This window comes from Sceloporus occidentalis, unplaced genomic scaffold (genome assembly GCF_023333645.1).
Source record: "Sceloporus occidentalis isolate IW3139 unplaced genomic scaffold, rSceOcc1.0.p SCAF_236, whole genome shotgun sequence".
Taxonomy (NCBI): domain Eukaryota; kingdom Metazoa; phylum Chordata; class Lepidosauria; order Squamata; family Phrynosomatidae; genus Sceloporus; species Sceloporus occidentalis.
This window is the reverse complement of record NW_028317216.1, coordinates 888,781-916,247: the sequence shown is the minus strand read 5'-3', so window position 1 is coordinate 916,247 and position 27,467 is coordinate 888,781. Positions and strand designations below refer to the sequence as shown.

The following is a 27,467-nucleotide window of genomic DNA, read 5'->3' as shown; positions in this document are numbered from 1 at the left end:
GGCTGAAACAACTAATCGATAATGAAAATCGTTGTCAACGATTTTCATTATCGATTAATCGAATCGATTTTTATCGATTATAAAAATTATAATCCGACCTCAAACAGAGATGGGATTATAATACTAGAATCCAGATCCCCCGCAACGCTGCAGGGGACCTGGATGCCCCTCACTGTCGGCCGGTCTCTCACTTCCGTCTCTCTCCCCCTCCCATACACCCCTCTGACTCTCTACCCGGCTCCGTTAGCCGGGTAACCTAACCGGGGGCAGTTTGGTAAATAAAAAAAAAATTTAAACAAGGCTTTTTTCTCATAGTTTTTATTAAATATGAAAAATAGTTAACATATGAATTGATATTTACTAATAACTTTGTATTAAAACCTAGTTTGAGAAACACCGTGTTTGGGTTCTTGTAGCTTTTATTATGTCAGTAAAATAAGAAGGTGAATAGAGAGAGGCCATTGTGATAAAGAGATGAAAGTGTAAATTGTACGTTTTTTATTACATTATTTTAAATGTAAAAAAATTTTCTTTATCCGATTAATCGAAAAAATAATCGGCCAACTAATCGATTTATTAAAATAATCGTTAGTTGCAGCCCTACACTTGGTCTCCTAAGCTTTAAAGAAGCTGTTCTAAACAGGAGATAAAAAATAAGACGCTATGTATCGTAACAGGTAGGCAGACCTTTCAGCAAGCCGCGTGGCATTTCGTTGGGTAATGCTTCTCTTTCACTGACCCAGCAGCTGCCTCCTGGCATCGGGCAGCCAATATCTCTGCATGTGCATCCAGGTTTAGCCGCATGGTGCCCTCTCTGTGCCAGTTTTAACTTTTCTTTCTTATTCTTTTGGTGGAAGCAGACGTGTTCAGCCAGCTCTGGTCCCTTTTAAATTTTTCATGTCGTCAGTTTTGTAAATTCATAGCTGGAATTCTGCAGAATCCATCCAAATGCATTTGCCCCCCCCCCCCCCCCCAGCTAAATGCCAAGCAGGAGATACATTTGGGCAAATACATCTCCCTGGAGGTGATACTCTATCTCCAGCGCTGGCTCTGGCAAATGCCGTGTGCAGGGCTCTGTTTCATCTCAAAGGAAGTACTTTCCAGCCACTGATCAACAGCTTCAAGCAACCAATCGGTGGCAAGAAAGAATAAAGAAAATTCCTGTAACTGTTTTTTTTTTTGTTTTTTTTGTTATATATAATTTGTTTCGGAAGAATACATAATAAAGTACCCACAGAAGGTTACCCGCAGGGTACTTTAATACCAATTCTTCTATAGTAGAGGTTTCAGGGGCATTACGCTGTCCCCATAACTTCTTAGGCTCTTGAAATTGTTTAATGATAGGAAAGACTTTTTGATTCCCAGTAACCAGCGTATGTTTCCGATCCCGTAGGTCACGTTGGTAAAATAATGATGGCGCACCTCCTTTTCTTGGCACTCAGAGTGTTGCCCGTACCTCTGTGTGATATGTACGGAGGTAGATCATACCCGGTGCTATGTCTTCGGTGCTAGCTCGACGCCATGGGCTAGTTCTATCCTCAATCGCTGGGACACGTAAAATAAATAAATGGTGACTGATGCAAATTTTATTTTCTTCTTTTTCGATAAACTGTTGAACTTTCTTAAATGTTCGGTTTGCTTTTAGAAACTTTACTGTATTTTCTCCCTTTAGTAAATATATATAAATTGTTCCGTTTTTCAGCCTGTTACCATTAATGAAAGGAAAGAGAAAAAAAAAAAAAAGCTTTGACTTGTAGTCAGCTGGTGCGACGTGTCATCATATCCTTGTGTGACATCACTGATTGGCTCCCAAAAATTAGGCAGTAGGTTATGATGATCCTAGAGGATCCGACTAGACTTTGCAAGAATGTAGCGTAATGTTTAAAAAGTCTTATTATAGTGTTTTGGATGAAGCGGAGTAACGGCAGCAAATGCAATTTATAGCATGAGTTCCGGAGTGAGTTATAAAGAGTTTCATCCGACACCTGATCTTGGGATTTAGTCACGTCACATTGTTTCATGCTTGGCTATATATTTATAGAACGGTATGTGATGTCAGAATTATGTAATCATACGTTATCGCATGTCTTAAACACGCAGTCCCTTGATGGACGTCTCTCTGTGATGAGCACCCTCCTTATGGTGGTCGAAGCCTTTTGGGCTCCGCTGGGAAAGTTACGTTATCATTGAAATATCCCGGTGATCCTTAGCCATTCAAGTTATTTATTTCTATACCGTTAACAGCTGATGGTAAAAAGAGAGAGGACATTTTTGGGGGTTTTGGGAACTTTTCACCTACATATTTGCAGGTAATTTAATAATAAAAACAGTCTCCCATGCAAATGAAACCCTGTAGAATATTAAATAACTGTAGGCACAATGATTTATATTTTCAAATAGCTTTTTTTTTTTGTCTGGCTACAGTAGTCTGGTAAAATAAAGTAACTTTTCTAATACTTTCTGATGGCAGTCTGGTGCCCTTTACTGACCACCCAATGAAGAATACATATTAAGGTTCTTTATTATGTTTCATTTATATAGTGCCAACAAATTACATTACATATTACATACGTTATATAAACATATATTCAAGCTAAGACGGACCGATGCATTGGGTACAAATTGCAAGCTTATGAGTACATGGGTGGGCGACTCGGATCCCCTAGAACTGTAGAGGTGGTTGGTGGGGAGTATAGCACGGGCGCGGTGTCACGCAGAAGATGTTTGGCCAAAAAATCTAGGGGAGGATGCTGATCTCTACATACATTTTGTTAAGGGGAGAAAATAATTGAAAGGGGCCACTCGGCTATTATTCCCATTAAAGTTCATATAATGGCTGGAGTATCTCTTCAAAACGGACCTAATTTGGTAAAGATGATACCTTTTTATTTGCTATCTGACATATAGTGGATTGCAAGCTCACAAGACCATCTAGTTCTCTTTTGCAGGTATAATTCTATACCTAAAATGGACCTGTCATCCCAAAAAAAAAAAAAAATGTAGATGACCCTGTCCACTGTAGGAAAGAGATCCTGGGGTTTCCCGTTTTGGCCGTATGGGTGTAATTCTTGTTCTCCGAGGGCTGCCTTTGTTTCGGCGGCATTCTGTGACATAACAAAGATAATTGCACTTTAAGGAATATGTCGTCTTTCCGGAAATGCGACAGACGGTGATCACTTTTCAAGATCTATACGTAGCTTAGCTAAATGTTGGCTGGCCGAGGGTTTAATAATTCAAGGGCCAAACAGTCTTAGGAGCCACCTTGATTTTTGTGCTGCTCAAGTTACGTTGCATCAATAGACCTGCGCTAAATACTCCCAAGAAGTTTTGGGCCATAAGTTTTTAGTTACTTTTCGGTTTTATATATATTTAGATAACACAATATTACACGGCACTTCTCTGCTGAAAGCCTCATGCGGACAGGCGCTTTATGGCCTCTGATGAGATGTAATGCAATCATTCCGGTCCTGCCAGCGATATTATTGAAAGGCTTGTGTAAATACTTAGTGGTTGTAAAGCGCACATGACCTATAACGTTACATTTTCCTGGACTCCTCATTGAGCAAGAAAAGTCGTGACTGAACTTTGTCCCTGATTTGGGATTTCTCTGTTTTGCGGCGTTTACGTGATGTTTAGTAGATCTATAGTTGGAACAGCCAATGCATTCTTCTAAAATGAGAAGAATATACATTAAAGCACCTACCGGGCTTTAATTCGCCTGTTCTTGCTGATTGGCTGCTGGAATCAGCCAATCCGTAGCAGGAAAGTGTTTACTACGAACGCTCTCCAAACATGCGGTTATCATATAAACATATAAATAAAGAAAATTTTGGGGTAAAAGCTCTATTATTTGATGCTAAAACTTGAGAACCGTTCTTTGAGTCAAATATGTAGATCTCCAGCTGCTATTGGATAAAAAAAAAATGTTACTGTTCCTTTAACTACCCCACAGCATACCTGTGAACTTTCAGGCTCCACCTCCGCAGAGCCCTCCTGCTTGGGGGGGGAGGAACCTCATAGGGGATGCGGCCCATCTGTGTGAGGGGGCGGGGACCAGACATGTATGTGGGCGGAGATATACACATACATGGGCGTGATCTGCCCCAAACACATTCATTTTGTGTGAGGGTGGCATGGGAATAGGGCAGGGAGTTTGGTTTCCTAAACATCGCTTCCGCGGCTCGGAGATTTGCCGGTGTCAACCAGAGAGCAGAAAAGCCGCGCATCACCTGGGAGAAACCTGGAGAGTTCCCGGGTATGCCCCTGATGCTTTGTACTGGGTAGTTTAGAGGGGTAAATGTTCATGATATTAAACACCATGCATTAGCTACGCTATTGTCTTACCGCTGGGTTTAGATGAAATTGGTTCTATTTCCTATTCTACAAATTACTGTTTACCGAGCGCATGTATTATCCCTGAGCATACAAGGCCGAAGCTTTCCATAAACATCCCTGCGCTTGATCTGCTTAACGCTGTGACCGGGGCAGAATATAGAAACACCTGTTCTGTGTTTCTTCCCTCTACTGACACTCTCCATGGTAACGAAGTGAAATTCACTCTTTTTTGGGAACAGCAATCAGGTTAGTTTTTATAATCTATTCTTAAGGCGCCCACCTGCTCAACGGAGCAGTACAGCGCGGGCGCACAGGGAAAAAAAACCGCATATCTTTTTCACCTCGTCACAACTACCTGTAGAGCCTTCTTCTGGGTAAAATCCGATTTATTTTTATGCGTTTAATGAAGAGGCTGATGATAAAGTTTGATGGCACGTTGGCCTGTCTAACCGTCTCGCATGTTAATGGGACAGTCTAGTGTTTCTGGCAGCCGCCTTAACGATGTACCTATAGGGGAAAAAAAATGACCTTTAGGAGAAGCTGCAGTCCAATGCCACCCTATGGTCCGATGATTTGCACCACTGATTGCTTGAAGCAGCCAATGTGGGGCAGGGAAGGGCTCCGGTTGAAACTTTTTTTTTTTTATGCCCCCTGGAACCCTTGCTGAGCCAGCACTGGAGGACGGTATATCATGTGGCCGAACGCTGGGGAGGGGAAGGGGCAAATACATAACCTTCCCAGGTTTAGACCAGTGACTCTTGGGGAAGCTTCTCCATTTGAGAAAAGAATAGATTTTATACGTTCGTCTACTGTCTTCCATTCACATGGGAAGAAAAGAGACCTCCCTTTAAGCGCTCGATACAAGCGAAGTGCTGAGCATTTTCCTTGTTGCTTCCTGTTCTGATGTTCGTCGTGTTACTGCCGCCCCCGGCTGATCCTTTTGTGTTCCCTTACTTGTACTAAACGAGTCGATGCATTATTAATGACAATACAAATCCAATCTGTCAGCAACAAGGCAGAGGACTCCTGACGTGTATGGCAGATTCTGGGTCTGTGGATCTTAAGTAACCCCGTTACATTAACCTTTCTTCATCAAAATCCCCCTATACATTGGCACTGTTCTCCTTGGCTTGCAGGAGATCCATTTGGCCAAACATGTCTCTCCTTTACCAGCGCGCACATGCGCTTAGCAAAAAGTGTCGCACAGACCGTGTGCTGCAGTATAGAATGGTATTAAATTATTCAAATGTGATTCCTGCTTAATATTAAGAATACATAGGTTAATATTCATTGTAATATACACTATGGTTCAAACGTTTTGTGCCTGGAGGATGGCTGACCATTGAGTTGTGTTGCATAGAATCGCCTTCATTCTTCACTCTTCCTCTTGACTCCACTTTGCTGAACTCCTTGTAAATGCAGAGCCAAGTGACGCATTGCCCGCTGCTGTGTGCCTTTTGCAATCTGTGACCATTGGCATATTCTGGCCTAGATTGACTAATCCAGGGGGCCACAGCCGCTCTGCCATATAACAGGGAACCCAATATATTATGTTGCAGTGCTATATTGGGGGTTCAGAGTCTCTGTAGCACCGTTCCTTATTGAGCTGGTTTAAAGGGAGGTCCCTGAGCTCCCCAGCCAGCCCATTAACATTATGGGAGGGCAGTGCTGACTCGGCACAGTCCCCCCTCGATTAACTCTGCTCGGCTCCTCGCATCCTTAAAAAGTAGATCAACGAGATATGATGTCATACCTCCACATCCAGAAGTAAAAAGTTAGGGGGCGGCTGGTGGTCTAGGGCAGCCTCGAAGATACATACCCCACTGCCCATGATGATGCCATGCAGATCATCCTTAACAGTTTAAGATATCTTATCACCCTTACACTAATCGTGGTGCAAATGGAGCCATCCGCAGCAAGGCGCAATTGGTTGCCGTAGAGGCAGCTCCACTTATCCTGTCTGGGCCAGAAGTATTATTTCTACCTAACCCCCAATATATTTTCTCCAAACACATTTTAATATAAACCCCTTATCGTGAAATGTATTCATTCTGATAATCGCTACATGTGTAGAAGTCAACAAAGTTAATGTAACACTTGGCCGTGCATTGAATAGATCATCTTAGTCCCTTGGGTACGCTTAGCCATTTTTCTGCCTTTTTTTTTTTTTTTGATGCTCCGGTCACGTAAGGGTTAAGTGCAATATACGTTTTGACTGCGTAACTGAAAGCTGTGCTATTTATACCGAGCTATACGGTGACCTTACGTCTAGTGTTTCAGGATTCGGAAAGACTGTGTTGTAGCAGATGATCAGTCTTCCCCCTGTGTCTATTGTTTTAATTTTAGCGTCGTGTGTGTGAAGAATTATCTCCAGAATCAGCGCTCCCTTACATTCATTCACTTGTCGATTTCCGCTCTTTAGGATATTCATGTTTGGTGCAAGACGTACGTACGTAGGGTTTCTAAGTGACCTTACCTATATTAAAGTAACTGATATAACATATGAGATGTACTCGACATTCAAAAGTTTGGGGTCACTGAGCTGTTTTCGTGGAAAATTAGGAAATTTCTGGCTGTGACTTAATTGCAAAAGGGTTCTCTAGCGATCAATTATCCTTTTAAACTTAAACTTGGATCAGCGAACACAACGTGCCATTGGAACACAGGAGTTATGGGAGTGATAAAGGGCCATTGGAACACAGGAGTCGTGGGAGTGATAAAGGGTCACTGGAACAGAGGAGTGATGGGAATGATAAAGGGCCATTGGAACACAGGAGTGATGGGAGTGATGAAGGGCCATTGGAACACAGGAGTGATGGGAGTGATGAAGGGCCATTGGAACACAGGAGTGATGGGAGTGATGAAGGGCCATTGGAACACAGGAGTGATGGGAGTGATGAAGGGCCATTGGAACGCAGGAGTGATGGGAGTGATAAAGGGCCATTGGAACGCAGGAGTGATGGGAGTGATAAAGGGCCATTGGAACGCAGGAGTGATGGGAGTGATAAAGGGCCATTGGAACACAGGAGTCATGGGAGTGATAAAGGGCCACTGGAACAGAGGAGTGATGGGAATGATAAAGGGCCATTGGAACACAGGAGTGATGGGAGTGATGAAGGGCCATTGGAACACAGGAGTGATGGGAGTGATGAAGGGCCATTGGAACACAGGAGTGATGGGAGTGATAAAGGGCCATTGGAACGCAGGAGTGATGGGAGTGATAAAGGGCCATTGGAACGCAGGAGTGATGGGAGTGATGAAGGGCCATTGGAACACAGGAGTCATGGGAGTGATAAAGGGTCACTGGAACACAGGAGTGATGGGAGTGATAAAGGGCCATTGGAACACAGGAGTGATGGGAGTGATAAAGGGCCTCTGTACGCCTATGAAGAGATTCCATTAAACATCAGCCCTTTCCAGCTACAATAATAATTTACAACATTAACCCCGTCTGCGCTGGATTTCTGATCCATTTCATGTTATTTTAATTGTGCTTTTTCTTTAAAAACAAGAACATTTCTAGTTCACCCCGTTGTTTTGAACGGTAGTTTGTGTAAGCAAACTGTTCTCATGGATAGATAAATGATATAAAATGCACTAAAGTATACGTAATTATGCATAACTACTAACGCACACACATTTGGACCTCATTTTTGTTCTAATAGTTGTCAGCAGTGCCTTTTTTCTTTTGACACAAATGTTTTTTGTTTTTTTCTATAAAGCTCTATTATTCTCCCCCACCCTACTCAAGCCAGAAATCCTGCAAGGTATTGTTTTATCCCCGATACAGTATATTATAGATCAGAAAATCAACCACAACTTCCATGATCCTTTAGGAAAGGCTTGTGTGAACTACAGCTCCCATCATCCTTTTGGCAGTGGCTTATGGGAGTTGTAGTTCAGCATCTGGTGACTTACAGTTTACCGACCCCTACTAATATAACTTCATTTTTCGGTCTAGTGTCCACACAGGGATGGATCATCTTATCTGGGGTATACAGACAGATCCTTATTGCCCTTTGATAAGCCTGTAACAAATGCCCCTTTTCATTTTCACCTTGTAATAAGCAGCTTGCGAGCAAACAATTGCCCAAGTCTGACATTTCTAATAATATCTCTTCAGACCCAGATAAGAAGCCAGGTCAGAAGTAAATTATTGACATCTTCCAACAAAGGTCGCTTCATACTCTCCCTTTCATCTCTCCTGTTCCGATGCCTTTCTTCGTTCTAATATACTTTAATGGGTAGAAGATTTTTTTTTTCTGGATATCTGCCGCAAGCACTCTGTACAAGAGATAAAGCGACGAGCGAGAGGGAATAATAGCTAAAGTGTTAATGTGAAGCAGTCGCCATGGCGACCAGCGGAATGATGCTGCCGTATATAGCACTTCGCTCCGGAATTGCTATTTTAAATAAAAAAACGTCTGGATTGTCGGGCTCGGAGAGCCGCGGTGGATGTTTCCTTTTAGACCCCCGGGGGGTGGTTATTTGTAGGACGCTTGCGTATCGGATGCATGTTTTACACGTGTAATAAGTTAATGGGAATCTGTATGTATTCAGTCCTAAATTTAGTATTTGTGACGGGTCCGCTCTACAGTGCTATATAAAGGACCAAAAAGGGGATAATAGCTGTGTCGTAATGTATACTTAATGTTGAAGGAGTTTTTTATCACATAGTATACCTACTGTTTAGTGAATAAAGCCCATATACGTTACCTGCCTTATGCTTAAACGGTGCATTAAATAGAATTAAATGACAGATCAGACCCATTCCGCCTGTCTAGTTTGCTTGTTTTCCATGATGGAAAGACATATGCCTATTCCATGCATATTCACACTGTATTAGCTTCTACCACCTCTGCACGGAGGCCATTGCACTTACCTACCACTCTCTCCCTAAAGAAAAACTTCCCTGAGCCTTTGACCTCCATGATTTTAGATTGTGGCCTCATTTCTTCTCTTTTGTTTTTTAACGTTCCTCCTGTACTTTAAGTATTTGAATGATTCTATCATTCTAGTGACGAGGGGCACTTTCTGGCTGCCAAGGGTTATTTGTTTATTTGCCAAATCACCGCGTACGGTAGCCAGAGTCAAGCAGGTGTCTCCCCACCTTACAAATGCTTAATGCATTAACAAATGCATTAACGTGCATCTCGCGGCTGGAGCGTCCCTTTAATATATCGCACTATAGTAGAGCGTGCCACTTTTTTCATTTATTTAAAACACGGGAAGATGTTGTTCACGAAGGCTTCGCTCTTTTGCGGGAGCGCTCCGGGAGAACTGGCTAACGGAGATGATAAAGAGGAAACGAGAAAAAAAGAAGAAAGAAGAACAAGAAGAGGTAAGAAAAGAAGCAGAGCTGTGAAAAGGGAGATCGGAACACAGAAGCGGACGGCAGAGAACATAGGAAGACGTTGAGTGAGCGTGAGAGAGAGAGACGAAAGAAAATGCAAGAAAAAAATGCTTTGTTTTTGTTTGGTTTAATTGGGGTCCCTCCTCTTTTCGGATATTCGTACAAATTAACAATGTTGGCAAATTTCAATAAAATTAACATTCATACGAATCCAAAGTGTAATGTCTGATGGCGTCAACAGGCTAAAACGCAGCACTCTTCCAAACTCTCTTTAGTGAATAAGCCTCCTTATCTCCTTAACGTTAAAGCGACTGAAGATTGTAGCCTCAATGCGATTAAACTTTCATTAAAGCTGATCTCCAATTGTTTTTGCTAGATTTTAGTAAATTCTATATTAAGACGTCTTGAAAATGCTTCTCTTTTCTTTTGTAACAGAGTTTTTAGAGGCCACAAAAACACATTTTGCTTTAAGTAACAATTTCCGATCTGATTCAATTTCCTCTTCTTCAAAGTCCTTTCTCTTTTAAATCTGTCCAATCTACGGGGAAGAATGAAAGTTTGTTAGTATAGACGTGCCGGTGGCTCTGCTCGTAGTTAAAGGAGAATTGTGCTTCCAAATTAGATCCCAGCAATCCGAGTTATTTGAGGCACGTGTTTTTCCTTCGGACCGAAGGGGATCTTGGATTGTGAGCTGGAGGACAAAAGTATTTATGGCCATCGGGCATCCTGCGGCCACAGCTGCTGCCATTGAAGGTGAACCTGTCGCCCCGAACTGACTGTAGGTCACATATAAAAAGCCTCTGGCCTTTACATGGCCGTGGACTACAACTCCCACCATGCATTGGAGCTGGAGTACCAGAACTCACTTTTGCCTGCACAGACCATTGTTTAATTATGTGCCTCTATCAACGGATCGGTATCGAATAATAGTCATTATGTCATGCGCAGTATGCCTTCTCTCGTGTCCGAGACTACGGGATTGCAGTCAGGGGCCGAGGTAGAGCTCAGTGGGATAGAGTGACAAAATCAGGACGGTCCCTCGCAAAAGTGGAATAAAACTAGATATTTTTGATATTATTTAACTGGAACGGGGGGGGGGGGGGGAAACGTGTCATTGGTATATCTAGCATTGGTGATAATCGTGACTTTTCTTGTTTTATATGGTTGAGAAAGGATATTATATTTTTTATCGCATTTGCATACAATAGCTTAGCGGCTACGTTCCCACAGCCTTCACAACCTCTTTAAACTTCCCATCGATGAGTTCGTTCTTAAGACTTAACGTCGCGTCTCAATAAATCACAGATACGGCTTTGAACTAATTGCCCATGAGATTGAGTTCTAAAAATTTATTATTTTTCCTATTCATCTGTTAAATTTTAAAGATTTAGGAGAAACTGACCTTGACTTTATATACTAAGCAACCTCAGTGTTTGGAATTCTTAGTTTGTTCCAGTTGCTTAGTCCGTCGTCCAACTGGTGGCCCATGGGCTGGAGTAAGCCTTTCCATGACAACACTCATTTTAAATGTCTTCTGCAAAAAAAGAACCTGTTTTCTGAGGTTTACATAAAAAAACAATTAAAAAGTGCGATAATGGACTAAAACCTCAAAATAACTACATTCGCAATATGTTAAGAGCCGTGGCTGTTAACTTTAAGTGCCAAGCTGTGTGTTTTAGCAAGCCCTTGCACTTTCTGAAGATGACTGAAGTTGCCATTTTTGGCTTTTGCTCCAGATCGTAATCTTCCGAGCCGGGTCCTCTGTACCTACGGTAATTTATCAGGTTGCCTGAGTGTTACCGTTCTAGTTTTCTTAGACCCTTTTAATGTATGGACTGTATGTGAGAATTGTTGATGCTATTTAAGTAGATAATCCTATAGATTGACTATTGTTGAATGCTGTCATCTATGCTGGCAGAAATCCAGCACATACGGGGTTAATGTAAATGACTATTGTACCTGCAATGGAATATCTTCATAGATGTACAGAGGCCCTTTATCACTCCCATCACTCCTGTCTTCCAATGGCCCTTTATCACTCCCATCACTCCTGTGTTCCAATGGCCCTTTATCACTCCCATCACTCCTGTCTTCCAATGGCCCTTTATCACTCCCGTCTTCCAATGGCCCTTTATCAATCCCATCACTCCTGTGTTCCAATGGCACGTTGTGTTCGCTGATCCAAGTTTAAGTTTAAAAGGATAATTGATGGTTAGGAAACCCTTTTGTAATTATGTTACAGCCAGAAATGTCCTTGTTTCCCATAAAAACAGCTCAGTGACCCCAAACTTTTGAACAGTTTATTTTGAACGGGGCTGAAGAGGCCACATGCTAACTATAAGATGAAAGTAGTGTGTCGTCTTTTTAAGATGAGACGCATCATTAGAATTTTGGGATGTAGATAAAGACCTCCGCTTTATAACGGCCCTGATATTTCACCAACCAAGAGAGGTTTGAGTCTCTCCCTGGGGTTCCATCTCCAAATGAGAGAAGAAATTTTCTGACTGGTTGTCGTAAAAAGAGAACAGAGAGAAGTAGACATTACCGTATCAAATTCGTGACATTAGGTAGGATTTCTATGCAAATATCTGCGGTTCCATGAAAACATCAGTAAAATGAGTGGTGAAGTAGTAGCTTGAAGTTACAGCGAGCGGCTTTGGAGGTTGGCGGTATGGAAAGCATGTTTATCTGTAAATATGGCGCAGCGGACGTTTGAATCCACCTTAAATACACACAGCTTAGCTCTTTGGCTCCGTATCTCTTAATTTACATATGAATGAGGTATTCTGTCTTAAAGGAAAACTAAACATAAAACAAACTTCTAAAGTGCGACCAAAATGTAATGTTCTTACCGGCTCTGCTACGAGGAGTTTTTGTAAGGGACTCGTTTAGCAGAACGAGAACCTAAGGAGGGTATAACGGGTAAAATAAAGGATGGATCTACAACATGTGAAGCCTGGAGGAGGAAAGAAAGATGGGGGGGATGTGATAGAAACATTTAAATACTTAAAGAGATTTCACAAAGTACAGGAGGAAGGCTTAATTTACAGGAGATCCCAAAACCACAAGCTAAAACCGGAAGGTCAGGCTTCTTCATTTTCCCCCAAACATACTTTATAAAATGTGCCCCCCGCACCCTCCAGGGTTCACCACCATCCTCGCATAGACCAAAAAGGTAGATGTGCGACTGGCACAGAACGTGGACCCAGGAGATTATTGGAATCCAACATTTAATGTCATTTGTGCGATAATCTAAAATCCGTCCATGTGGTGTAAGTAGACCAAAACGGTTGTCTTCAGGTGAGAATTGTGAATCTACTGCCGCTCCAAAACTCAACAATGAAGTCGGGAGTTCGACCTCTTTGCCTTCAAACAAATGACACTTGGTTCGTTATGTCTACTCGATAGCACATCATGGGCACACATAGCGTGTTTAACATCTACACCTGTACGTGTGTACGGGTTATGTATTACAAGGTGGGTCTTCTGATACAAAGTGGTCCAATTAGAAAGATGAGTACACCAGACGGCTCCGCGGTGTACTGTACATGCGCTCGGCACATTGGGAGGATGCAAGGGACTTCTATAGTTAAGTAAATGAGCTGTAATGGTATAAAAAAATCCCATATATGCCCGTTTAATGAGTTCGCACACTTCCTTAGCGTAACATGCGGGTGCAGCTATACCTTCCGGAATCTGCGCTATTCTTTTTGTTTTCTTGACAGGTGCTTGTGAAAAGACGCCACTCCCAAATTATTGAAAGAAGTAGAAATGTTACTTATATATTACACTTATATATAATTGTCGCATGCTTGAAATTACAGCAAAAAAATAACAAAAGAAGGTGCAGTGCCACTGATGTGTTGTTGTACAAGTAGTCAGGACGCTTATAATAATAATAGAAGCCAATAATAGACTAATTCTGTGGGATTTGGTGATTGAATGTGTGAAAATATACTTTATCGCTGCTCAGCTGCATTATTTTATTTCTCAGTCTAGAAATAGCAAAGTGTTATTAAGTAGAACGTTAGGACCCCCACCATCCGTGCGCTCTTACACTTCGCTGCATAGAAGGGGCTCCGTTTCCCGCGTATTTCTTGTTAAGAGACGGTCCCTCTTTGGGTTCCACAGTCTCCCATGTCCCTCTTTTCTGGGATCTCCGGATGGTTGCCGGCTGGTGATCTGGTATTTTTTTTGCCTAGAAAAAATAATAATAAATACATTGTTCTTATCCTGAATAATTCGGTTGCATAAAGAGCTATTAATTGGTCATTAAGTCCCATAGAAACCTGGCTATATAGTAAGTACATTAAATGAGTTGTATAATCTATTCAAATAGAAGCATTTTAACAGGCCTAGTTTGCTGTTAATCCTGGTAGAAGATGTTGAGGTTCTAATTAGAGGTTACTCATACCGAGGAACTCTCCGGATTTGGCCCGGAGTCTCCGGGACGAAGCGCTGTTTCCCTGGCGCAGGAGAAGGGTGTTTAGCCACGCCCACTTCCAGCCCTATTCCCCTTCCACACCTAACACATTTAATGTTATCTGGGGCCAGCCCCCCCGTTAAAGCCACGCCCACAAAACAGGGAGAACTCCAGGTAGCCTAACCTGGGAGGTTCCCGGGCACGATGGTGTCACACAGTCCGTAGTTCTTGTCCAATCGCGCGGCAGCGTTTCTCGCACCGCAAATGAGCTCTTAGAATGCAATTATACGGAACGTTCTCCACCCTTACGAAAAAATTACTGCAGTTTTTCTGAAGTAATACTGCAGTTTTTTGGACATGAAAAAACTGCAATACTGCACTTTTACTGCAGTATTACTGCACATTTACTGCAGTTTTACTGCATTTGTACTTTCTTGTACTGCAGTTTTACTGCAGTTATTTTTGTGCGGAAGTACAAATGCAATAAAGCTGCAGTACATTGAAGCACAACTGTAAAAGTGCAGTATTGTAGTTTTTTCATGTCCAAAAAACTGCAGTATTACTTCAGAAAAACTGCAGTAATTTTTTGTTAGGGCAGCCCTGGTTTGCGTATCCAAAAATATTTTTTTATCAAATATCTTAATATGAGCTGGACTTATCGACGCTGATGTTTCACGCCTCACCTTTCTGAGGAATGTCATCTGGCAAATCTAATCAGCCACTTCTTTTTTGTTTATTATCCAAAAAATACAGAGTGTTCCAGAGCTCTTTCTAATGTACACACCACGGGGAGACGATCGTTTTCGTTTACTCATACTTATTATATGAACATAAGTGTTATGTGATTAACCCTACGGAGGGGAGAATAAAATGACAGATCCACTAAGGGTTTGTTAACATAGTAGAGAGTAGAGTGTTTCCAAGTGGAACAGCACCTTTAACGGTTCTGGTGTGAGAGGCCAAAAGGAACCGTTTAAAGGGATACTCCGGCCTTTATGTGCTCTATAATGCATATGATAGCCGTGTGGTCCCTTTAAATCAGGGGTGTCCAACCTGTGGCCCTCCAGCTGTTCTTTCAGCTGAGGGGTATGGGAGATGTAGTCCTGCAGCAGCTGGAGGTTGGACACCCCTGCTTATGCAAATGTATGGTGGGATTTCTGCGAACCCGCCCCCCTTATGTGCATCTGCCCCTCCCCCCCAGCTATTTGCTGCGCAGAAGGTATGTGCGGCCAAACACATCTCCCTGCATGTGATACACTCCTCTCCGATCCGCTCCAGCGCTGGCTCACCAGGAGTCTGTTCAGATCCCACGCGCATGTGCAGCAAGCACTCCCATTAATTGCAGTAGGAGCGCTGGCTTGTCGCTGATTGCTTCACGCAGCCAATCAGTGGCAAGCAATCTGGAACCATGCAGAAAAAGGGCTACAACTTCTAAGTCGGGTAACTATTTTTCATTTAACAGTGGGGTGTCGGGGGCATTAGCCCCTTTAAGCATCGTGGACGGCAGACCCTGCTTCCAAGCGACAGGACAACAAACTACGCTGTTACCAACGTTACTTTTGTATGCATGGCTGTAAATACAAAATGGATCGTTGTTTCCCATATGTAATCTTCTGTACCCCAAACCGTCTGGGCACACGCAGATTTCATACACGGTTCCCTTCATAAAACGGCAGCGATAACTCGTCACGTTTTCCGTGTCAGGGACGCACATTGACCGTCGCGCATGTTTGTTTTTGACAGCTCGCTCCTTGTTCATGCGCCATGCTCCGATAAGATGATGGAATATTAAAATACATCGTTTGCATCATAGAATCGGGTATAGCTGGGAATGTAAAAAAAAAATTAAAAAAAAAAAAATAAAATTAAATGCAGGTAAATAAAAATGATAAAAGAAAATAATGCATGTCTGTACCAGGGGATGCCATGCAAATCTTATTTAAAAAAAAAATATATATATAGATTTTATATGCTGCCATTATGTTCCGCTGCGCTGTAAAATGGGACATACGGAATGTAAATATCTTGCTTACATAGTAAGTAGAAATATTTTTTTAACTTTTTTTTTTTTTTTTTGGTAAAACGTTTTCTCACATTTATTCCTTTTTTATGGAAAATGTAGCTGAGATGACTAGACCTGAGACCGCTGAGATATTATTTGAATTAGAAAAGTAAAATTCACTTTTTTTTCCTTCAGTAGGAGAGAGAAATACTGTGTGAGCGTGGCATTAACCCCCCTGCAGCCAGACAAGGTTCAGCGTGCGTTTAACCCCCCAATACTTTACACGCTCTAAGTGTACAGTATGTGTGATGGATGTTACTCGGAGACGTGATTTGGTTAAACCGGCCTGGCTGCTGTGTAGCGGCTATATGACTCATGGAAAGGAAACAGACTGGCTTGGCAAGTCACCCAGGGTGCGGCATTTCTGTTTCACGTTGCCGTTCGTGATTCATATAGGGTAATGTCAGGAGGGGACCCTACAGCTAAGCCTTCCATACGTACACAGCGTCCCGTGGGGGCTTCCCACTCACTACATTAATGCATCGGCTTTGGAATATGACTCGGCGCGGTATAATGAGGCTCATTCATTCGCAAAAAAAAAACAACAATGTTTATGAATAATCTCCCACTGCTAACCATTTCAATACCAGATTTGTATGCATTCGGTCACAAAATTCTTTGTTACAGCTGTATTAAAGGAATGCGATCAAGCACCCAGTACGCATAGATACTTAGTACTATTCGATATTGGCAGAACCCGTGGCATAGAGTGCAAGGTCATACTATGCTTTATTCACTAAGGGGAGAATTGTGCTTTCGGCTCTTTAATTTCTCTATGCATTATGGAGGGCCAAACCTTGGGAGCTTCTGCTGCAGGAAGAGTTTGGCTGACCCGGTATAATGGATAGTTAAAGCAGTGAGTTCCTTTGAAGTGCTCTTACCCATTTGAATAATACATTATACAGGGCCAGTTCAGCTGTTGACGCTGGAGAAACTTGCCAGTGTTGGCCCTTCATCATGAATAGTTTAGTGAATAAACCCCTGCCCCTACCTTGGTCTCTAAGCACCCCTTAAGACAGAGGTCCCCGCTTGGCCATGTGTCAGGACATGAGGATGCAGACCAGTGTCTTACTTCGTTCCTTTTATGCCTGCGCAGATCTTTCTCCCCTCCCAGGTCATCTTAGGGTACCTAAAATTGAATCGCCCTGCACACTGTATTTGTTATAATCGGTTTTACTGAGCTGCTGCCGGCACACAGCGGAGACCACAGAGGAGACTGAAAATGCTCCAGAAGCCATCAGAAGATCTTTCCGTTAACCATTTGAGGACCCAACACCAGACTTGGCACAATAAGTTCTAAACCGCCCGAAACATCGTCATAAAGCAATATATAGTTTTCCCCCCTGATTATAATGGGGCTTACGGAGCCAGCATATTTCTTTTATATTTTATAAATAAAACATGCATTACCATTTATTTATTTTTTTACTTTTTTTTCTCTTCTTATTAAAAAGGATATTTACCCATAAAATAGTTGCCAGATCCTCCCCTTTTAACCAGCAAAGAGGAAGTCATTGGCTAAAACGGTGGAGTAACTCGCGGGTAATAACTGGAACGCTATCTCGCGCATGTGTAATTACTTTAATTGTAGTTTGTAAGCTCGTTTTGAGCAGGGCCCTCCTCACCTGTTTCTGTAAGTGAAATTGTTATGTTATATATTACTTATGTCCTGTCTACTCTTTGTACAACTCTATGGAATTTGATGGCGCTATATAAAACAATAAATATATGTATTATTTACCTGAAAACACTCCAGTGAGACCCCGGTACCGTCCTCTTCCATTTTCCATTTTGTCCCAGTTTTAGATGGCTAAAGCAGCTTTAAGTTGGCAAACTGCGCATGCACACTGGGGGTCTCGTTAGATGCCATGGAACTCTCAACCAAGCAAGGGCCGGAGCACTTGGCTATTTATTATTATTATTATTATTGCTAGTGATATTTTTGTAGTATTAGTATTTTTAGCATTTAGTATTTTTTGTATTTGTGTTAGTATTATTTATCAGTACTAGTATGTTATTAATGATTTTTTATAAGCATTATTAGTATTTTATTATAATTTTGATTATTATTAGATTTTGACATGCGTCAAGGCGCACATGACTGTTTTTTTGTTACAGGGCTTTGTATTAGTTTTTTGTTTTTTTATGGCTATTTAAGTAGAGAGAGCAATAATATATATATTTTTACATAATTTTATAAACCGTTACACATTTTTGTGACCGTAGAACCCAAGGATGCCCTCATACCCGGCAAACATTCTGAGCTCCTAGAAAACCAGAAGGAGGAGGGATTAAAATCCCATTAAGGGACACTTGGGAGGTATGAATGTTTGCAGTGCCCGCGGTGACGGGATTGATCCGTACGCTTTCATTATTGTTGGCGAGAAGACAGCCGTAAATAAGTGACAGCTGGTTTTATGGAGTCTGCAGTCTAATTGATTTCGGTAATTTGATCGCTTTCTTCTACCTGGATTAAGAAGATAAAACGGCTAAAAAAACAAAAACAAAAAAAAAAAAAACCCAATAAATGTGAGGCGTGGAGCAGCCAGTGAGTCGGCCTGAGGACATAACAGGGTTATAAAGCATTTTAACAAATGAGTCTTTGAGGAGATTTGTCATAGAATTTTGTGTTTTGTTGCACAGAACCTGTGTCGCTGTCAATATTTAATGAGGGACATCATTTAAAGGGAACCCGACACCTGAAAACGCTTTGTCATTATGTGTTGTGTAACAACGTTCTGCGTCTTAAGATTTCACCCAGCGGCTTTTAAGATTTTGTTTCTTGTAATCTATTGCTATTGGTCTCCTGTGTGCACCGCCTGGTCCTGATTGGCTGCATTCTTTCCTTCTGTAAGTCCCCGCAATGTATTTTTTTGTAACTGGGGCGGGTACTGGAAGTGTAAGGGGTTTGGTGTGCTACGTTTTTTTTTGTTTTTTTTTTAAGAATTGTGGCTTTAGAGGTGGTGGAAAGAATAGAGAAGGCGAGATGATGCGCATGCTGAGTATGTTCTGTCTGACTTTATTGGGGGGGCAAGTTCCAGAATTTTACTCAAAACCACCTCTTCCCTACCAAGATGAAGGATTTAAAATGAACAAGATCAGATTCCAATGACTGCCGGAGTTGGGAGGCTTTGGTACTCTTTGCCTCAGACAGACCCCGGTCTGGAGCCGTTGATGGCTCCTCAGAGGAGGCTAGCTATGATAACCATACCTGGGAAAATCTCCGGGATTGACCTTAAATCTCCTGGTGAAGGTCACTTTCAGGTTCCTCTGGTCAGGGGAGTTACGTTTAGCCTCACTTACTCCCCACGCACTTCCCTTACTACTCTTAGGCCATTCAAGACTGTCTGTGGCTAGCACCGTGCCTTAAGGGGCTAACTCCAGCTTCACGCATGGCTAGCTAGAAATGAGAGAAGTCTGAATATCATAACCAGGTGGCAAGGACATAGCACTGGTTTGTCTATGGGCAGTCATCTCTAGTTCTAATTATTTATTAATAATACAATTATTTTATTATCCTGTATTATTCGTTACATTCTAAATAATTTAGTTACTATGAAGCCATTATTTGCGCTTATCCGCTCAGTGTATACACCTGGTAGTCTATGAGGTCCGATAATGCAGCGCTGTGATCCATTAAAAATTCAAACTCAATGGAAATGAGTAGACAAAAATCCTGCTACACCAGCTCTCTCTGCGGAAGCTCGCGCAGCTTGGTGCCTTTCATACGTAGACCTCCTAGCCCTAGCTCAAGAAGACATTTAAAAGAAAAACACTATGTTTAATGTACATACGTTTTTATATTGATACGTTTGCTGTTTCAAATAAGTCCATTGTCGTAATCCCGGGTTTGTAACAAGATCTCTGTTAATGCCAGCGAGTAAGGCATGAAACCGGCATGACCTCCCATATTGTTCCCTCTCCTGGGTGCGGAGCAATCCCATCGTTACAAAAAGCTTGGATGCTCTTATTCCTGGACACGGCTCCCAGGTTGACAGAAATGCTCTCCAACAGACGTACCGTATTGGCTCGAATATAGGCCGCACTTTTTCCCCCCACTTTAAGTCTTTAAAGTGGGGGTGCGGCCTATATTCGGGGTCTAGCGCCTGACTGCATGTCCCGGGCGCCGGGCAGGCAGCGGGGTTAGGATACAGATCCCCCGCAGCGGTGCAGGGGACGGCATCCTACTCTCCGATACGCTCAGACAGCCTCCCCGCCAGCACTTTCCACGGGGGGGGGGGGTGCCGGCACGGGAGGTTGTCTAAGCGCATCGTGCGGACGGTCACCGGCTGCGGCGATGCAGGTAAACAGTCTCCGCTGCCGGCACGACGTGCAGATGTCCCGGCAGCGGAGGTTGTTTACCCGCATCGCCGCAGCCGCATCGCCGCAACCGTCCGCACGATGCGTTTTACCTCTGCCCCCAAGATTACCAGAGCAGACTCCCGGGTGTCTTGCGGCGCCGGCGGGGGACATCTACGCAATACGCGTATACAACTTCCGGTGCCGGCACTCAGCAGATGTGCCGGCACCGGAGGTTTTACATGCGTATTGCGTAGATGTCCCCCGCCGGCGCCGCAAGACACCCGGGAGTCTGCTCTGGTAAGTCGGGGGGGGCAGAGTGGCAGCATATCTCGGGGGGGGGGGGGGTAGACAGAGTGGCAGCATGTTTTTTTCTTTAAAAAAAGCACCAAACTTTTAAGTTTGCGGCCTATATACGGGGGCGGCCTATATCCGAGCCAATACGGTATATATTTTCCCCGATATATGTAGGAATTAAACCATTTGCGTAATGCTTGGCTTGTTTCTCCTACATACCTTGCTATTGGGCACAGGAGAAGAGGTACAGCACCTTGGATGATTCGCATGTAAAGCGGCCATTGGATTTATGGTGGAAATGTGTGCCTAGTTTTGGTGTTTTGTCTGTGTTGTGTATGCACGAATGTCTCTTTTTTTTTATTTTTTTTTTGTTGGCACGGAAAGGTACCGCTTACCATTTCTCTGTTTGAGGTGCTCCTCACCATCCATTGTTTGAGGTTGGAAGGCTTCTTTAATGAAAGTGATGGAGGATGTGGGGATGTTATCCCGGGTAAAATTGTTTGTAGTTCCCAGTTGTGTTTTAAATAGATCAGCCTATCTGATGGTTTCTGAGAGGTAAATGCATAGTTTTGTCTGGCAGGTTTGCCATTTTATGAGAAAACCTAAATAGCCCAATACAGGCTAGCGGTCTCTTATTACCAACGGCACAAATGTGCCACGTTACATTTTATTATGAAGCAAAATCGGGGCAGTTTCAATCTGATACTAAAGAAAAGCCAGTGTGAACATCCAGAAAATATATTTTTTTTAAAATATTTTTCTAATTTCTTAAAAAAGAAATCATACAAATTATGTATTTTGACCATTTTTTTTAAATATTTGTTCACTTGGTATCTATAATCTTGTTTTTGCCCTTTTTTTTTTTTTTTTTTTTTTATAGGTCCATTTTCCAGACATTGAAAGAGCAGAATGGCTAAACAAGGTAAGAAATATTAAAACATGGGAAAATTTTATTTCATTTTTTAAAATTTTATGAGATATTACTTTATTCTCATGAGTGTCAGAAATGGTCAATACCAGCTGTGATGATTCAAAAAAAAATAAAAAATCCCATATTCTGTATATTTTTTTTTCCGGTTTTTCTCTGGTTCATTCATTGGATTATGTTTCTGGTTGTCACTGTGCAAATCTATATTTATTTAACATGTGCAAACATATCCCAGGAAAGAGTGTAATATTTCCTTGACAGTTTCCATTTGATATGAAAGAAAGGGTTAAAAAAAAAAACCAAAACAAAACAAAAACGCTTGATGTGACCCTACATAGTAAGTAGAGTGAGAATTTACACCAAGGGCTGCCGGATGGTGTTGTGCGCAGGATGGAGGAGAGGGTCGCATAGTATGCGCACAAAGGAGAGGGGTTGTCAGATATTGTGTGTGTGTGTGTGTGTGTGTGTGTTGTGCGCTGGATAGTGTTGTAAGCGGGAGAGAGACTACTTTATAGTGTGCGTAATGAGGAGGGAGAATAAAAAAATAATAGAATGAGAAAGAGAAGAAAGGGAGGAAAGGAGAAGAAAGAGAGAGAGAGAAGAAAGAGGCAGGGAGAAGATAAACAGAATAGAGATGTTATTTCATTGATGGACACGTACGCTAGTAAGTGTATAAACCACTCTGTGAAAGACTGAAACGTGAGATGATGGAGCGAGACAGGACCAAACTATGACCTTTTCCTTAGCGTGTGGGACCTGTCCTCGTGAATCAATCCCGCAAACCCTCTGCGTGCACTGTGTCAGGTCCCGCGTTGCTGAAGGAAGAGTATTTTTATTGTTACTATTCATAGACTTTGAACTATTATGTGGTATTTTTAAAATATGCAGTCAGTGAGCTACCACATGACGGCTGGAGATCCTGAATGAGATGACCCCATCGGGAACTATCTCCCAGACGTGTCTTGAGGAACAGTAGACGTTAGGGCGATGGATCCTGTAGTTGCACGGCGGTGCAGCAGCAGGATCCACCACAGATAGTATAATCTGCTTATTAGGTTTAATGTCGCGTAACGTTAAACATGATAAAACTGTAAAACTCAAACTTTTATACGCTGTTTGTTTCGCAGACAGTCAAGCACATGTGGCCTTATATCTGCCAGTTCATAGAGAAACTGTTTCGAGATACCATAGAGCCGGCGGTGAGAGGAGCCAACACCCATCTGAGCACCTTCAGTTTTACCCGAATTAATATGGGCACTCAAGTAAGTGCGAGTATACACACGTTTGTATCAGATTGTTGCGGACGTGTATTGTCGGCACAGCTTCAATCTAAATGTCCTCCTTCCGTTGGGAAAGCATGTATCTATCATGTTGCTATAAATGTGTAAATGTTCATATGGTTTCTTTATATTATGTAGCTAGTGTACTATATACAGTCATTTCTTCAAAGTTAAACCCTCTGCAGCTGACTGGAACTAATAAAATTTGAAGTAAAAAGCACATAAATGATTTTATTGGTATCACAGCTGCCGCAGGATTTGGGACAGTTCTTACTGGGACTGGACCAGTGTCACCATTCTTTGAACCATTCTGTTTGCGCAGTTGCCAGAGGTTACATGACCTACTCAGTGCTGTATTCTGGCCTAGGCGTAGGGTGACAGGTCTAATGGGGCTGGGGACCCTTGGACCCTTTCGTAGAGGCAGACTATTGGGTGATCAGGTTCCCAAGTTCACCAAGGGCATCAACGATTTCCCCCGTAAACAACCCATGTTTCCTTCTTGTCGTGACATCACATCTCAACACTTTTTCATGGAGAAGACCATGAAGAGGACCCTGTTATTTATGTCCTAGGGGGGCTCTAGGTACTGCCTATGAGCAATAGTGTCAGGGCCGGGGCATTCCAGGGTAAGTATGCCTTCCAGCGTTAAAGATATGTAAACCATGAGCAAGGAAACCACGCTATAAGAACTAAGGAGCAAATATTTCAGCGTTGACTTCCCCTACTGTAAATAACCCAAATATTGGCAAACGTCTAGATGACAATGTTTACCGTGTTTTGTTTGTCTTTCTCCAGCCATTAAGAATCAATGGTGTTAAAGTTTACACAGAAAATGTGGACAAAAGACAGATTATTCTGGATCTTCAGATAAGGTAACCTCTCAAAGAGTTAAAGTTCTTAAAGGTACATTTATGTTCAGCAAATAAAACCTCAACAGATCTTTTTTTCCCCAGATTCTATGGCAACAGCCTATCTGAGCCTTGATCGTGGTCATATTATTATTGAGCCAGTATTTTACAGAATTATTTCTTGGAGGGGGGGTTGGATAGTCAACGGTACAAACAATGATGTTTATATCGCGGCACGGTCCGGTGATACATCATAATCAATAGCCTGGAATCTTCTTTATTCTTGAGCCTTCTTTTAATTGTTTTATTGTTATGCATCAGACATTATAATACCCCAAAAAGAACTTTATTAAGAAAATCTATGTAAAATTATAATATTCGGCAGTATTGCTAGGTGCGTATACTGTACATTACATTTTATTTATAGAGGGCCAGCAGATTTCATAGCACTGTGACAATAGGGAGAGTGAAAATTAACAATAACATGTTATACGCTACATGTTATAAGCTACTTATATATGTAATATATAATATGTATTTAATGTACAAAAATAAGCCTTTTTATATTGGGTACCCCAGCTCCGTGTGTAATTTATTCTTTCAGCTTTGTAGGAAACACGGAGGTAGATTTGGAAATTAAGAGGTACTTCTGCAAGGCTGGCGTGAAGAGCATACAGGTAACGTGAGGCTTTCTTTTATCTCCATGATACCTTCCGGATTCTTAGCATAAAAATTAGCAACTGCTAGAAAATGTGTGTGTGTACAGCACTACGGAATATGATGGTGCTATAAAAAACTGCATACTATATATATATATGCCAAAAAGTATACTATATGCTATATTGTTTATTTCCATTTTGGTATCTTATGAATCACTTTTAGCAGGGTGCACCCAAAGAAACAGCCAAAAAATATTAAATTATATATATATATATTTTTTTTTTTATTGTTTAATAGTTTCTTCCTCTTTATCTGGATGTTTATGTTGGCTGCATTTGTTAGGAAGGGAATTTATTTTGTATTTGTATTCCGTCACTTTAAAATAAATGTCTTACATTCGTTGTTGGCAAGCCCAAAAATGACCATTTGGCGCACAAGGCAAACGCCCGGTGGACAGCTGGCCAAGAGTGCGCCAAACTTACCGGATCTGCCGCTCCACGGATACGGACCATAAAAACACATTGTGCGGCTGCTCGCATCCAGCCGTTGGCCTCACCTGTGTCATTGGGCGGCTGCTGGCCTTAAAGTGCCAGTACCACCCCATAATCGCCAGTCTGGCCCTGGTTGTTGGACTCCTATGTTACTGTAATGCTTCAACTTGGGTTCATCTCCTACTAAAAGATCTTACAAGCATAACTAGTTAAATATGTCTATTTTGTGTTACTTTATACGGAATCTTTGTGTATAAAGATAGAACTTCCCTTTTAAATCTAGAATTTAGTCCTCTAGGTCATCAGTAACCGGCGTATTTGTACTTTGGAGCTGCATCCCTGAGAGTGAACGCCGCCGTAGATTATCCCTCCTTTCAGTAGCTGATATAATGCAGACAAATTCCCTAATCCCGGTCTATCTGCACGCAAGAGAAATAAGTCCTGCGCGAGCTTTCTAACCCGGCGCACTGCAGCAGAGGAAACCTTTGCATTATTCACTCTTTTAATGAAGGATTCGAAATGTTTGCGCTTTAATGGATCCATGTTTACTTTGCTTTACAGCTCCATGGAACAATGAGAGTTATTCTGGAGCCGCTGATAGGAGATTTACCGATCATCGGAGCCATGTCTTTATTTTTCCTTAAGAAGCCGGTAAGTGTAAAATAAATCTCATTAACGCCGAGAGTACAATCCTCCCTACCCTAGAAAATTTAACACCTTTAGGAGAAGCTGCAGCTCCATAGCCGCCTCCTGCAAGCTGCATTTACGGGGGACACTCGGCTCTCGTAAGCATTATAGTGCATATGCTGGCTGGAAGGGCAAGGTTTATTTTATATAATTAATTTGTAAATCCGTTAACCTGCAATCGTTGGCTACAACAGAAGAAATAAAATCACCTTTAAGAGAAGTTGCTGTCCACTATGGACCAGTTTTTCAGCCACTTTTGGCTACCGGGGTGTCTTTGTGCCGGGGGTCTTGTTTGACCCCATGGAACTTCTGGGACACAGAACTATAAAGGGTATACCAACCTATCATTTGCACTGGCGCGCCCCTTTAAGTGTAAATGGGAGTAAATTACAGTTTCCAAATTCTGGACCATGTGAAAGTCCAAGGTGGGACCCCTCTGATATAGATAGATGGTTCAATACAAGGTAGTACAAAGGAGCTTACGATTCCTTTTAGTGGACCAATATTCAAAAAGTCAGATTCTGGGTGATCGGGTTATACTCCCGGCCCTGAGGACCACATAGAGGCAAAGCGTTCTGTATACCTTGTCTCTGGAGCCAAGAATTGTGTTCACACAAACTTTTAGGGTCTCAGAGGACACTTTTTACATCTAAAGTAGAGACTGTTGATGTCTTAAAAAAATCCATCACTACATCTGGACACATTCAATCAGATTTTATTTTATTTTTACTTTATCTGCGCAGGAAACATCATATGAAAAAATAAAATGTAAGATTCACTACTAATCGGTGAATTAGGCTCCGTTGCTAAGCCATACATGTTGCAATCTTTGAATCGATCCGTTCTCCTGAAGACGATATTATGGTACGATATTGAAGATAATTATTCTCCGCTGTAGGGCCAGATCAACAGATGTTATGTTTTTCTTGTTGATCCATACATAAGCTTGACGCTCTGCTACGGTGCTCGTGTTTTCTAGATAATCTGAGAGCCACATAGTCATTGCTCCCAACCCTTTTTGATTATTATTATTGTTTTTTTTTTTTTTTTTTACTTCTTGTACTTCTTTGCATTGCTCTTTATCAGAGATAAACACAGCTAGAGATCCTCTTCTGGTGTTTGCAGACCCCAGGTTTTTCCTAACTAGACGCAAACCATGTCATGATTTCATCACTCCTTTTTAGGTATTTATTTTTTAAGTGTCCCCCGCCCCTCCAGTTTTTTTAAAGAGAGGAGCAATTTGTCCCATTTCCTGTGCTGATCTCTGCTGATCACACAGTGATGACGATGCCAGGCTCTGCATGATCAGAGGCAATGAGATACGCCGAGAGACCACTGTAGGGTCTTCCAATTACATTAAGGTATCTATCGGGGTGTCACTGATGACACCAACAGAGGAGGGGGTGCTGAGCAGATCAGCCATTTAAATCCCCTTAAATGTAACATTGTTCTGTGCAATCTATTCTGAATCTAAGGCAAAATTGGGACTCATGAGGACCTGCCTTACATCAGAAGAAAAGGACAGACTCGATGGGCTGAATGGTTCTTATCTGCTGCCGAATTCTATGTTTCTATGTTAATTTGTGTCTAGTGATAGAGGGGAGCCCAGGTTGTCGGTAGACAGCCTGATCTCTCGTCTCCGCATGTAGATCTATCCGTGTGTGCGACCTGAAGGTCATTTAATGGTACTTGCTGCTGAGTGAAGGGGTTAAATGGGAAAATACTAGAATCCTGCTTCTATGTATGGCGTTTTAGGCCGGCTGGAACTCAGCGGGGGAAGCGTGCATTATCGGCGTGATAATGA

The 27,467-nt window shown here is 42.1% G+C and overlaps 1 protein-coding gene and 1 non-coding gene across 2 annotated transcripts in view; both read left to right on the top strand.

The window, feature by feature from the left end:
- LOC149276502 (extended synaptotagmin-2-A-like) overlaps window positions 1-27,467 on the top strand; it is a 52,472-nt gene that overhangs the window by 5,542 nt on the left and 19,463 nt on the right. Inside the window, exons 2-6 of the mRNA XM_089503567.1 lie at window positions 21,650-21,691; window positions 22,825-22,959; window positions 23,773-23,849; window positions 24,430-24,502; window positions 25,538-25,627. Coding sequence (XP_089359693.1) covers window positions 21,650-21,691; window positions 22,825-22,959; window positions 23,773-23,849; window positions 24,430-24,502; window positions 25,538-25,627 — 417 coding nt within the window. The remainder of the gene's footprint in view (window positions 1-21,649; window positions 21,692-22,824; window positions 22,960-23,772; window positions 23,850-24,429; window positions 24,503-25,537; window positions 25,628-27,467) is intronic.
- LOC149276503 (small nucleolar RNA SNORA57) lies at window positions 1,422-1,556 on the top strand. The gene has a single exon (XR_016279346.1). It is a non-coding gene; the product is annotated as a small nucleolar RNA SNORA57 (small nucleolar RNA).